The 13,817-nt window shown below is 34.0% G+C and overlaps 1 protein-coding gene across 6 annotated transcripts in view; it reads left to right on the forward strand.

The window, feature by feature from the left end:
- TBC1D22A (TBC1 domain family member 22A) overlaps nt 1–13,817 on the forward strand; it is a 142,694-nt gene that overhangs the window by 98,961 nt on the left and 29,916 nt on the right. For all 6 annotated transcript variants that reach the window (XM_023918659.2, XM_086886867.1, XM_086886871.1 and 3 more), the window contains exon 12: nt 11,543–11,638. In XM_023918659.2, coding sequence (XP_023774427.2) covers nt 11,543–11,638 — 96 coding nt within the window. The remainder of the gene's footprint in view (nt 1–11,542; nt 11,639–13,817) is intronic.

A 13,817-nucleotide genomic window follows, 5' to 3' on the forward strand; every position in this document is an offset into this window, starting at 1 on the left:
TTCTGTAATAGCAGAGGATTTTATACCAGTAAGTTTTTAATGGTACCCTGAAAAATAAGGTGTACAGAAAACAGTTTTCCAAAATGGTATTGGTTGATCGGTATTGATTATTATAAAATCTCTGCTTTGTTTTTTTTTTTTTTTGGTAAGATATCTAATTGCACTAAATGTGGTTTATATTTTATTTAATTTTTCTGTCTCCTTTGCTATTTTGATAGTGATTTAGAGTGTTTGGGAGTCAAGGAATCATAGTGTACACAAAATAACAGAGCTATGTCAAACATTTTATAGCTCTGTACCAAATGGAGTTATAGTTGCAGTTTACATTATTTGTGATATATGAAAACATTGGTATTAACTTAAATTTATGCTTGAACACACAGCTTTACTTCCTTCTTTCTAGCATTTTGGGATATGTTAGTTAGATTTTAAAGTGTAAAAGTTCGGAGTGTTCAGTCTTCATTGCTATAAGCAAAATCATATGGGAAAAATCAGTTTAATTGTAAAGCTGAAGGACAGATGCAGTTAACAAGTACATTTTGATGCTACATCCTTCAATAAGTAAATATTTTAGTTCACACCTTGGGTAGCTAATATTTTGTTTGGTTTCTGTTTTAATTTTCTAGAGACTGAGTTGCTACTGTGAAGCATATTTGTTTTTTTCACATTCACATTGTTGATAAAATTCATTTTGAAGCCTGGCAGCATGATTTTTTTATTATTTTTTTTTTGTTGTTGCCTATTACAACTTAATAAGAGAGATTTAAAGAAAATTCTATGTATTTCTTTCTTTTATAATAGTAGAAAATAAATCCAGGAAGAGTGATTTATAACTTCACTATGTACTTTTAAAAATAAAATAAGTAAGTAAAATGCTTCTGAAAATTTGGAGAGGTGCTTGGGGATCTAATGCAGTATCCAGGTTGTTTTAGTGGAGCTAGTATTGTCCTCTTAAAGTATATGGTCAATAGGTTTTGATAAAGGAATTTGCAGAAGTGCTAAACTAGATGTTATGCTGTGCATTTCAGCTGAAGATTCAGTGTTTGGTCAAAAAAGTCAGCCAGAAATCTTTTCTTTGGATCAAAGCTGTCCTCCTATTTTGACCTGCTCAAGGGTAGGGGTAGTGATTAGGGCACTCTTGTTTGCTTTGTCATCTGCTGGAAGTGTCTCAAGCTCCTGCTAACTGAAGACTCAGTCCTTTAAATGTCAGCATGGATTAATGGAGTGTTGCTCACAAAAGCTGATGGAAAGAGAACAGCAAGTCATGTTTATTGACAGCAGTAAGAGGTTTGAGAAACTTTACAGTCTGGTGATGTCATGTCAAACAAGAAAAACATGAAGCCGTGCAGATTACCTCAGGCTGTCAGGATGGGAAAAACTGTTGAAGAGCAAGAGCTTTTTAAGCCCTTGTGCTGTGTTTGTGATGGAGTAAGGTTTCCTAGAAAAATACCCAAAGCATTATTGGTAATATTGGAATTAATAAAGTTGCAAGTAGGTGGTTGTACCTTAAAATTTGCCTTGCTTTTCTTACACACTGCTACTGGATATTCTTGTAGGAGCTTTTCTAATGAAGTGGCTGCTAGTTGTAATAATCTCATATTTGCTCAGAGCTATTCAGGGTCAACACAGGAGTTTCATTTTTCAGAGATAAGAATAGTAGCATCAGAGATAACCTCCAGAGAACCTTGATAAAGCAGATTGCAACAACTCTACAGGTGTTGGCATTCCCACATGAGTCCTTTGCTTTATGCTGCTCTCTTCGATCAGTGGTCTGACGTGAAGACTTATTATTAAAGTAGACTTTATCTTGATTGTTCTGTAGTTGATTGTCAGCGTATCAAGAAGGTTTAAATCAAAGATCTTTCCTTGATTCAGCTCTTTTAATGATTATGAAAAAAATCTTTTTCAGTGTCCTGAAAGATATTTAAGTTCTGAGCGGGCTGTAGCATTTTTGGAGTAATTTATCATCTTCAGAACTGTAGTGTTATTCACAGAAAATACTTTTGCTAAATTTAATAAAGGCAATCATATTTAGTAGATGTAGCCTCTCATTCTGATCTGAGTTCAGGAAGGCTGCACCTGATCATCACTTAATGTGCTAAGCAGTTGGTAGATGGGAATAAAAGTGGTCTCAAGAGTAGTTTTTGGATTAGCTTGGTGAGTCTTTTGTATTAAGAAAAGAAGCAGCTAGTCTTATTCATCCCAACAAGATCAAGCTCCTGGTGATAGCTATCAAGTATTTAATGAATTTAATTAAAATTTGTGCATTATTAACATTTCCAGCTGTGATATTGAGTGACTAGCAATTTTCAGATACTTGGAATGAGTTATGGTGTTGGCTTTTCAGTTGCTTTTGACATAAGCCCTTTTATAAACCTGCAGTTTAGCACAATCACGACTATAGAGCCTCTGTGCTGGATGTAGCTGAAGAGCAGCTGAGTAATGTTTTCAGATGTTGTGCTTTTTCTTTTCTTCAATCAGACAAGATGTTGCTGCATTCAGCAAATGCCTACTTTAGTTTCAGTGGCATTATTAGTTTGTTTTAATAGACATTGAATGAAATGTGAAGCATGCAGACCAAGGAATGTTGTAAGCAGTCATATGGTCACAAAAAGCTTTGGATAATGAAGTCATCAACATGAAGCAAGATTGAACATTCAGGCCAATTGCCATTTCTAAATAGAGACTGATACAGATTGTGTTGCTCTGCAATGAAACAGAATTATTTTCATGAGTAAGATTTTTTCAGGACAGCAAATGAAGGAAAATACCAGTCATAGCCATTTCTTACCCTGTAACGGGAATAATTGTGATCAGAAATGAAGGATTTTAATGCTTGTTTGTTGTTTTGTAGAATGTGGTTTAATGTGCTTTAATGATGGGAGAAGGGGAAACAGCCAGTGATGTGTATCTTGATAATGGTTTCACTGGAAAGCTGGATGATGTTCTTGACTCTGTCTTATGACTTGCCTGAACTTGTTAGCTTGGAAAACAGGGAAGGAAGGTAAAATCTCATGCTTATAACTAAATTTTTTTTTTTTTTTGTATTTCTACTTATCATCTTAGTCAACAAGTGCACCTATTAGAAAACATATGACTGAATATGTGACATATTTGTTCATTCTTACATCTTATGGCGTGTTCCCTGAGAGAAAGAAAAAGGTTTGGAAGTAGTTTGCTTGAAAATTTATTTGTTCTTATTATTAAGAAGAAAACAGGTTTTTCCTAGAACAGACAAGGTTCTGGTATAAATGTCAGTCTAATAAGAAATCTTCACAAAACTTTTGCATTACATTGATGCAATTATCCCCCAATTTACAGAAGTAGGAATTTGGGGATTGTAGAGTTTTTATTTGCTGAACAAGAATTCAACAGTATCTTTGTTGGATTGTTTCACATGCTTTTCTCAAATGACCTTTAATATTTTATTTAGGAGTTCATTATAATCCAACTACCAACTCTGTCCAGAAAGGCACACGAGAACCTTGCGATATGGAAGAGACACATGTAGCCTAAAACATGCTTCATGAGTGGATCTTTTTGAATTACATGTTGGTAGGGTGTCAGCAAGCACTTTCTTGTTATTTGTTGAGAAGATAGAATAAGCAACCATTATTTTTTAGTACTGTTACTTAGATTTTGCTTTAGTCTTTCAGTATAAATATACTGTAGAGGTATATATATGTATAGGAATATGTATAGAGGTATTCTCACTGCTTTTTTTAGTTGTGAAATGGTAGACTAGTACTTACTACTTTCTGTAGGTCTGCCTTGAAGTATTAATTTGATAACTTTTATGAAAGCTAATAATATGATAAAGCTAAAGCCAATTAATTAAACAATGATACAACTATTACACAACTGTTTCAGTGTCTTTGAAATCCATGGACTAAAAGCTCTAGTGATTGTCTCAAACATGTATTTCAGTAGATTTGATAATCCGTGAATATCTGCAGAAAAGGATATCATTGTGTTCTTTTTAAGGAACTAACAATTTAATACAAAAAATTCAGCAATACCACTATTTAGAATAAAGGGATACATGTAAATGAGGCTAGTGCAGAGATTATATTTAAACAATGCTGACAGTTCTTCTATTGTGCCCATTAATTAATTTCCCAGTATTGAGGTTCTCTGGGAATGAACTGTAAAAATAATTAAAATGATACATGAGGTAAATAATTTTGAAATTCAAAAGGTGAAATAGGGAATTATTTTAGTAAATATTAGTCATACTGCTTATTTGTTCTCATTTGCCTTTTAAAAGCAGCTTAGTGAGGAAGTGTGGTCTGGTTTTGGTTCACATGATCTGCTGAAGTTCTCACAGGTGGAAAAACTGCCATATTCTTTTTTAATCAATTGTGCTTGTCCCTATATCAAATCAATAGTTTGCTTGAAGTAGGTTGGCATTCATGTAAAGATATTTTGCTTTGCAGCAAAGTACTTCAGAATTAAATCGGTTGCGGCACGTATTTACTAATTATCTGAATTTTTAAGTTAAATCATACTTTTAAATGGAATTCTGTGATTAAAAGCAGTGTTGATTTTAGTGTGACAAACTTTGTTTTTTTTCTCACCACATTTTGGCCAGCTAATTGGTGTCAAGTCATGTCTTAAGACAGAATTTGAGTGTTTAAGTACAAATTAAATTAGTAATTTTGAATAGAATGAATGGGTTTTTAATTAGAAGGAAACTTCAAAACAAATTTCTTTCTAGCTGGACAGTCATGTCTGAATAATTGAAGGTCAGTTTTCAGCCTAGCTTAAAATAAAAGAAGTTTTTGCAATGCATATTCTTTCTATCATTGAGTGGTGAAACAAAGATGAAGTCGAAATTTTGGTATCCCAAATGTGCATGCCTTTGAAAATATTTTGTCTGGATGTTTTTAGTCAAATCTGCCATATAAGCTTTTGAAAAAGAAATAGCCTGCAGCTTTTAGGAAAGTATTTCTGCAGCTTCACCTGTGCTGGGGAGGCAGCTAGCTCCCTTTATCCTTATTGCTCCTCAGACTTTCCATAACAGCTCAGTACTTCCCTAACTTCACACCTGCAAGATTTTAAGTTCAGGTGGGGTAATCTCAGCAAATTAAAAATACAAAGTGAATTTTCTGGGAAATAGATGGAGAGTTAGACTTTTCAGGCATGTGGAAGTTTTTGAAAAGGCTGTTGGCAGTGTTGTCTTCTCACACGCTCCTACAGCTTGTGTGACCTGTCTGCTTAAGCCTTTTCTGAGGAAAATACTCAGGACTAAGGTGTGTAGGGAAGTATATGCTTCACCTTTATATACATGAGATGCAGAATGAATTGCATGCTTGTATTTCATGCTGTTGGAGGAAGTAAATGACTTAGTGGTGTTCAGTGTTAATTACACAGAGATTCGCTACTTTGAGTCATTACACTGTGTCATGGTTTGCTAAGATAATTAGGAACCATATTAATGGCTCTAACCTAAATAGTTTGTTTTTAATACATCAGCTATGGTGAACAAAGAAAATACAGCTGTAAGTAATCAACTGCTTTCTAAAACCTAAACAGTGTAAATTATCTATTGTTATTAATGTTTGCTTATAATGTTATGTGGCTTCTAGTTGTTAATGCACTGAAACCAACCTGGAATAGTTTCATTAGTTCTTGCTGCTGGTTCCTGTTCTCACTGCCAAACAATTTACAAAGTAATTTTTTGTTCCTACTAGAGGGCTCACAAATATGCACATTAGATTGAGGTTTTATGTAAAGCCCTCACTATTGTTATCTAAAATCACAGTGATTGATCTGTCACTGGCCGAATTCATGCTCACATTGCCACATCTGTTTTGCTATGTTCTTTCTATGTAGCTATAACTACTAGGAAAAATGGAAGTTGTTTATTTTTCAAGTTGTAGAAATTCAAAGCAGTAGATTAAGTAATAGTTTCTCCAGCAAGTACAAAGAGCAACTCGTGGTCACTCTTCACTACAGATAACAAGAGGCTTATTAATATGGGAAATTAGAGAAATTATGTTTTCTGATAGTCTCACTATCCATAATGCTTCTGTGTCTACCTAGGTTCTTTTCAAAATAATGTTAGAAATAAGTGTTGCAAAGTGTTCTCCATGTGTAGAGTTCAGCATCTTGCATTTGTATCCGAGGCATTTTGCATGAAAACTGCTTTACTCCACTTTCTTTGACAGAAGAAATACCCAATTCAGCAGGAAAGAGCTTTAAGTTGCCTAAGAAGCTCCATTCCTTTGCTAAAATCTAGCAACACTCCTATGTGCAAAGGTAATAAACCAATACAAGAAGAGGAAAAATTGGATGAAAAATTGGATGACAGTTCAGTTCAGTGTTGGACGTGAAAGCCTTTCATTGAGTGAGAATCCACTTGACATCCTAGTCATGACTGAAATCTTTAAAAACTTCATGGTGAATTCTTTAAAAGGACCAAATGAGAAACATTGATTTTTGTTTTCCACCACAGTTTATTCTGGAAAAGCTAGGACAAAAAAGTCAAATGCACACTTTGTTATTTTTTTTAATCTATTTGAATTGAGCGTGTTAGCAAGTGAAGAGGGCAGTAATTAAAACTCCATTCTGAAAATACAAGGTCATGTGGAAATTTATATGAAAGATGCTTCATAAAACTAAATTATTAGTTGAAGAGTGGTTAAATTGGGTAAATAGTAATTATCACTAGCATCCATTTATATGTGACATTGATTCACAGTCTTAACATGAATTTTGCATGCCATATGGAGCATTCCAACAGGGCAAAGTATTGATCCAAAAAAATTCCAGCAGTGGTTTGTGTTCTTTGTGGCTGGGTTTTCACAGCAGAGGTTTATTTCACAAGTCATATTTTAGGAATTGTTGCCAAGTTGTTGTTGATTAGATCAGAGAGGCCAATGACTAAATTGTTATGGAAAGTGATCTTCACCTCATTTTCAGCATAAATTTGCCAAATCTAATGGAAGATTGTACGATAAGTAATTTTTTAAAACATACCTAGCAGAAACAGGAAATGTGAACACAGTCCTTGTAATGTTTTTTTTTAAAAATAGCTCTTCTATGAGGGATTTAGTGAATTCTAAGGGGTGAGATATTTGCCTAATTTTTGGCTGTGACAGGTATTTGTAGCTTGATGTTATGACCCGTAAATGTTACTTTCCATTAAAGATTTTGAAACGTTATGAAATATGTTTGAATTGGATTTTTTTTATACAAAGATCGAACCTGCCCATAAATTTTCATGTTAATTGATGGATGTTTGCATTAGAAACAGCTGCATGTAGGCCTTACCTATAGGTTATGCTTTATTTTTGTCTGTTTTGCTCTTTTAAAGCATAAAAGATCCAACTTTGTTGGTTTTTTATGGTGAGATTGGATTCAGCTTAGACAAGTGCTCCTGGTCACTTACTGCTTTTAGAATCATCCTCTTGGGAATAGTCCTAGTGAGCAAAAACAACGATACAAGATGTTCCAAAATGTGCAAACTCAGTAAAAGTGTTGTTAATAGGTATTTTTACATCTAACTGTAAAAAAACCTCTTTAACATGTATAATGAATAAAACTAAAACTTTTAGCACTTTCCAAATAATTTAAATTTCATTATATAACTGACTGGAAAACTGACAAGGGGGAGAAGGTTATGATCCCACAAGAGCTGCTGGCAGGCTGCTGTGTACAATAAAAATATTTGCAGTCTGCAAAGTGTTCCAGTATCTTTTAGAATGACAAGATTAAGGTGACTTCAATTCTCTAAACTTGATTGTAATATTCTTTCACCATGACTAAATATGCCATTTTGAGAAAGTGTTGACATGATTTTTGTAGGGAGAAATCACACCTCACAAAGCTTAAGAACCAGTGAACACATGTACCAGGTTGATGAAGAATATTGAAAACACTGAAGAAGATTCTTCACTAAAGGTTATTAAAGAAGGAAAACAGCTGTGGAATTCAAAGAAATGCCCTTGTATGAATAATAACTGCCTGAAAGATAGATAACAAATGTTAAGAGCAAGCAAGCAAGTTTCAAAATGAAAGGAAATAACATGCAGTTCTTTTGCAATTTGTCATGAGGCTTAAATTCTTTCTGCTGAAGAGATAAAAAGGGGATACAGGAGCAACCGAGACAGCAAAGTTTGCTGACAACACCATGTTACTAAGGGTAGTAAATGTGAGAGCTGGACAACAATGGACTTCATGTTTCTGTTAACAGCCTGGCATAAATAACTAGTGAAATTTGGTGTGGACATATAATGTGACATTGTGTGTTTGGACCAATCCTAGCTTTACTGTTATAACTATGGGCTTCAAGGTAGCGTCCTACAGTCAAGCACAAGAGGAAAATACAAGCTCAGTAGCAGTGAAGAATAGAAAAATTAAAAAAACCCCAAAGGTTAGGAATTACTGGGAGAGGTAATGAGAACAAAATAACATTATGAGCACTATGAGAGTTATATTCCTTCCACCACTTACATGCTACATACAGTTCAGACCTTATTTCAAAATGAGAAAATTACAGGAAAGGATGCCTAAGAAGGCTGGGCAAAGGTGGTGGAACTGGTATATGAAGAACAGTGGAATAAGCAAAACAGCTTGTCTGCAAAAGAGAGGGAAATATGAATGGATTGAAGAAAGTGAACAGGAAGTGATTCATACTCTTTCACTGCAAATATCTGAACTATGAATGAAACTAGCAGGTTTAAACCTGACATGCCAAATGGCATGCACTCATGTTTTTGAATTCTTTGTTCTAGGACTTGGTGATTTACCAAAAAGCTTACATTTGCAAAAAGATTTAGGAAGTTAAGACAAATCCATTAACTCCTATTAAATGGATTTATTCTGCAGCTTCTCTTAAGATATCTCTGGGCATGAAACCTTGGAAACTTGGAGTATTCTGGGGAGGTACTGCTATATCTTGCCCTCCTATACTCAGTCATCTACTGATGGTCATTCCTGGTGAGAGGCTGATTACTGTGACGGACCTCTCTGGTGTGTTCTTGCTGTGTTTCTTCTCAGACTGGAACTCTTGAGTCTGTTTTATCAGTGAATTGACCTGTGCCTAGGAAGTCAAGGCTCCTGGCTCATCAAAAATGCAGAACTTGGAGGAGCAGCCACCAGACGTATTCCACTTTTCATGATGTTTGTGTGTTGGCTTCTGTTTCTGCCATAGATTGTTTGGATACTTCTGCAAAAAATATTTAAGTTTCTTTTCACCTAAACTATCTGCTCTTCTTAATGTGGTGGAAATGGAGCTGCTTAAGGTTGCTTTATTCATGTGTAATTATTGAGTGTTTGGAAGTCCTTGTGTCTGAGCTATTACTCGAGTGTGAAGTGTGGTTTAATACCTAATCCTGAGGAAGTTTCATATCTTTAATTACTCTGAGTACTTAAACAATAACTTTGTATTCTATATAAAAACAAATATAACAGCATGAGGCATTACACTCCCTAAATGTTGAATTATCCAGGGTGGAAGGCTGCTTAGACCAATCCTTGACAAGACAATAATCAGTCTTGTCATACAACAGAATTTGCATTCTTTTGGTGGTTGTCTAAATCAAGAAGTTTGGGGAGTGCAATCCAAAGAACGTTTTTCATTTCAGCTACAGAAGAGATGCAGAATTTTCAGGGCAATGAGATATTTGTGATGTTAACAATCTAAATGATTTTTATTGAGAGTGACAGATGGTTCTTGGATAATGTGCTCAGAGTCGTCTGTAGTATGTTCAGAATAAGTCTTATGGAAGGTTGTACATCTGCCTTGAGATTTTTTTCTAAAATATTTAAATCAAGGTCATTGTTTATACTTGATTTTAAATAGCTTTTAGCTGGTAGTCTGCATTTCTGTACATTTAGAGATCAAACTGTTTGCAACTTCAAAAGCTGCAAATGGAAAAGTATAATAGGTATCAGGTGTTAGAAAAGGCAATTATGCATTAGCTGTTTTACTCAATTTCTAAAACTGTCTAAAACTATCCATTGGAAATACTTTGTACCTGGACTTCTCTCTGAAGCATGATGAATTTTTAAATCTATAGGGGATATGCACTTTTTCTCTAATGAATTGCACTTTTAAACCTATTTTGTTTCATTTAAAAGAGCTTCATTTTGAAGAAACTTTTATTGCTGAAAAAAACCTAGAGAAAAATCACAAGACAAAGTACAGGTTCTTATACATATCCAGATAATTTTTCTACAATTCCTTAAAAGTATTTCCAAAATTAGCTAATTCTTATTTTCAGTTCCAAGTATACTTTTAAATTTAAAGCTTTGCTCCAAATAAGTGGCATTATCTCTTTTCTGGCACCTTACTGATTTGGTGGACCAGATGGTCTGTAGTTTCTGTAGCTGTTAACAAGGTGTTTTACAAACCTCTTGTAGCACACCCTGCTTTTTTATCAGTCAAGGACAGAGGAGAAGGAAAAGTGGTAGTAGGAGAATATTTTCCCTTCATCACTTGCTATAGCTGGGAAGTATATTTATTGCATGAATTTTAAAGACCGTGTTGTTCTATGTTAAATAGCATTAAAATAGGTATTTTATCATGTTATGATTTATGTAAGGAGTTGTATCTGTTCATTATACTTGAGAAGAACGCTCTATTTTCCTAAAGAATAAGCTTCAGTTTTGAAATGACCAGCAGAGAATATGAAAAAATTTGCTATTTTTAAAGCACTATTAGATCTTGTAAATTATAGATATCAACATTTAAATATACCTCAATTTTCAAGATTATATAGTTTAATTTTATAATTATTATTTCCAAATTTTATTTTGATGAGGTTTTACACAGCATTAGTTCACAGTCATAACATTGATAATTTAATATGTTAATTTTTTTTTTTGGTTCTTAGTAGTATAGAAAATAAAATATAATGTTAATTTGATAATATGAGAAAACTTACTGCTGTCTTTTAAAGACGTCATCACAAAATTTTCTAACTCTTATGTGAAATTTTGAAATACTAATTTCTAGGGGGAGTTTTATAAAGTGATGGAATCTGCTGACTTGAATCAGAACAGAAAGCTACAGATCTGAATACAAAACTGAGCTGTAAAAGTTTCATCTTATGAGTAGTTTTTCTTCCTATGGTAAAAACATTTAATTCAGTTCAATATAATACAATATATTTTATTTTTACAATGCTTATTAGTTTCCTATATCAAAATTTATACTTCAAAAGCTACTACTAGTAGCAGAGGTGACTTAATAATGGAGATGAAACATGTTCACACCACAGTGTTGAGCTGGACAGTACAGTATTTCATACCAGATATAAGCTAATGGATAACACCAGAAATGGAAAACACATCAGTAAAGAATGAATTTAAATATGAGAAATGGAAACTGCCTCACCTCTGTCCCGTTACAGATAATAGCAATGAATAGGTTTGGCATAGATTAAATGCAAGCATGTTTGTGATACAAAGAGAGACAGATGAAGCTGGCATTTGTAGTTTGAGGTAAATGTCATAAAAATACAGTTGAGGCATATGGTGATCAAAAGTATTTTATTTGTGTATTGAAAGGATGATCTATTTTTATTTTTTCTAGTCTGAACCAGAGGGTTTTTCTCACTTCCACTTGTACGTCTGTGCTGCCTTCCTTGTCAGGTGGAGGAAAGAGATCCTGGAGGAGAAAGATTTTCAAGTAAGTGAAGAGAATATTTTTCAAGCACAGGGTGGCATTTCTTAGATTTACCTTCCTAACATTACTTGGGGATGAATTTATATAAAATGGATTTATATAAAATAGGAGCAACAAGACTGACGATACCTTACTGTTAGTTAGAGTTGCTCCAAAACTGTTAGACCTGAATTGATAGACTATAAGCAGTAGAAGATGTTTTCTTTCTCCACACTGGAAAAAAAAAAAAGCTGTTTTAACTGAGTCAGACTTTGAAAAGATGATTTCTGAAGATGCTGTTATCTTGGTATTTCACAGAGATTTTCTCAAAAGGTAACTGTATTTTTTTAATCTTAAATGCATCACTGAAGTGTTTATTTGTAATTTCTCATCTGTATAATATAACATTCTCTAACAAGGTCACGTTCATTCTTTCAAAAAAGCTGGACAAGCAGTCTTTTAAAATAAAGAGCCTGATTTTCATTGGGAGGTAAAAGGACTTCAGGCCCCTATGTTTCACAACCTTCCAGCAAAAAGCATGTCAGGAAGTTGTTTGTAAGAAGATTTGAATATGGTAGATTAGGAAATCATTTGCATACATCCATAGAAGTCCAATCATTTTTGTGAACTGGTGACAGTTCACGTTCATAAAAATATTTATATTGAATTTTACCCTGTGATACACACTGAATGCCTAAAAGCTTTAAAGTCTTGTTTGAAGGCTGAATGTGAATAGGCTGTGCTGCAAAGCCCCCACCATTGCCTACCCCGGAGAAATGGCCCATTACCAGCTTATTTTCTCTCCAGCTGACTGAACTCTGTGGCCCTCTACAAATGAACCATTGTGCAAATTTGTGTATCATTTCAATCTATTTTATCTTCATGAAAGGATTTATTCAGAACTGTCATTGCCTGTCTTTGAAATGAATAAATCCCTAAGGGTACAACATAACAGCTTTAATTTCTACTACCTGCTAACACTGTCATATTTTTCAATTTATGGTACTTTGTCAAAATCATCTCTAATGTTGGTATCCATACCTCTCGATTACAATTGTTCACTGGTAATCCTCCCTATTAAATTTTCCATGTGGATTTCCTGCACCAAAGAGCATAATTTTCCTCTCTCTACCAAATCTATTTCAACTATGCTTCAAGTAAATAACACCATGGTATGATACTATGAAGACTGGTTTTGTTCTACTTGCACACATTCGGATTTGTTTACTTATTTAATAATTAAGGTATTTCTGTATGGTTTAATTTCTTTATAGGCCATGTAAACTGTAAACTAGAATATAACGTACAAAAGTCAGGAATACATTGGAATGCAGTTATCACACTGGTTTGGATTGCTTACAGCATAGAAATGCAATTGGTAATTTTGAGGATCTGTAGATCTGTGCTGGTTTTATCACCATCATATGTTATCACTAAAAGCCTTGGCCTTCTTTATTGTGTAACATGACCTTTTAAAATGGCCAAACTAAAGTGTTATCAATTCTCTAAATGATACTTCTGTCCCACAGGCAAGAATAATATCCATTATTCTTCTGCTTTGTTAGTAATAGCTGTAGATCATTGCCTAGTCGTCGAAGTAATAAGCACTTAAACTACATTGGAAAATTGGGAAGTTCAGTATATGCTGTTTGGAGTACTCTGATTGCATTGAATTCACATTATTGAGAAGTCATAGCTATAGTACATTTTGTACAGAAGTTTTTTGTTCCTTAAACTGCACCAAGAATCACATGCATTGAGTAATTTCTCTTGCACATAGAGTGTATTGTATTTGTTTTTCTGCATATGAGAGCAATAAGGGAAGTCTCTCCTAACTGTCAGTCAGAGGGCCTTGTTCTTTTCCACGAGCTGTGAAAACTCCTGCTCTTCTTTCACATGTCTGTTTGACCTCTTTCAGTAGAAATACAGACCTCATAGGAATTTTAAGTTGGGATAATTTCTCAAGAACTTCCTGTGTGGCACTGTGCCAGAAGAGACACTGAACAGATTTTGAATGAAAGACCAATTTTGAAGGAATTGGTTATGCAACAACTTTTATTCTTATTATTTGATGAAGTATACATCAGTAATGTTTCAGACAGGATGATGACAAAAAATAGCCTTTGCTCTTAAGATACTTGTTTTCAGTCTTTTAAGTATATCTGCAACCAGTCAGTAAAAGTATTATATTTATTCTTCCTGA

Source organism: Cyanistes caeruleus, chromosome 4 (assembly GCF_971803275.1).
Source record: "Cyanistes caeruleus chromosome 4, bCyaCae1.hap1.1, whole genome shotgun sequence".
NCBI classification, from domain to species: domain Eukaryota; kingdom Metazoa; phylum Chordata; class Aves; order Passeriformes; family Paridae; genus Cyanistes; species Cyanistes caeruleus.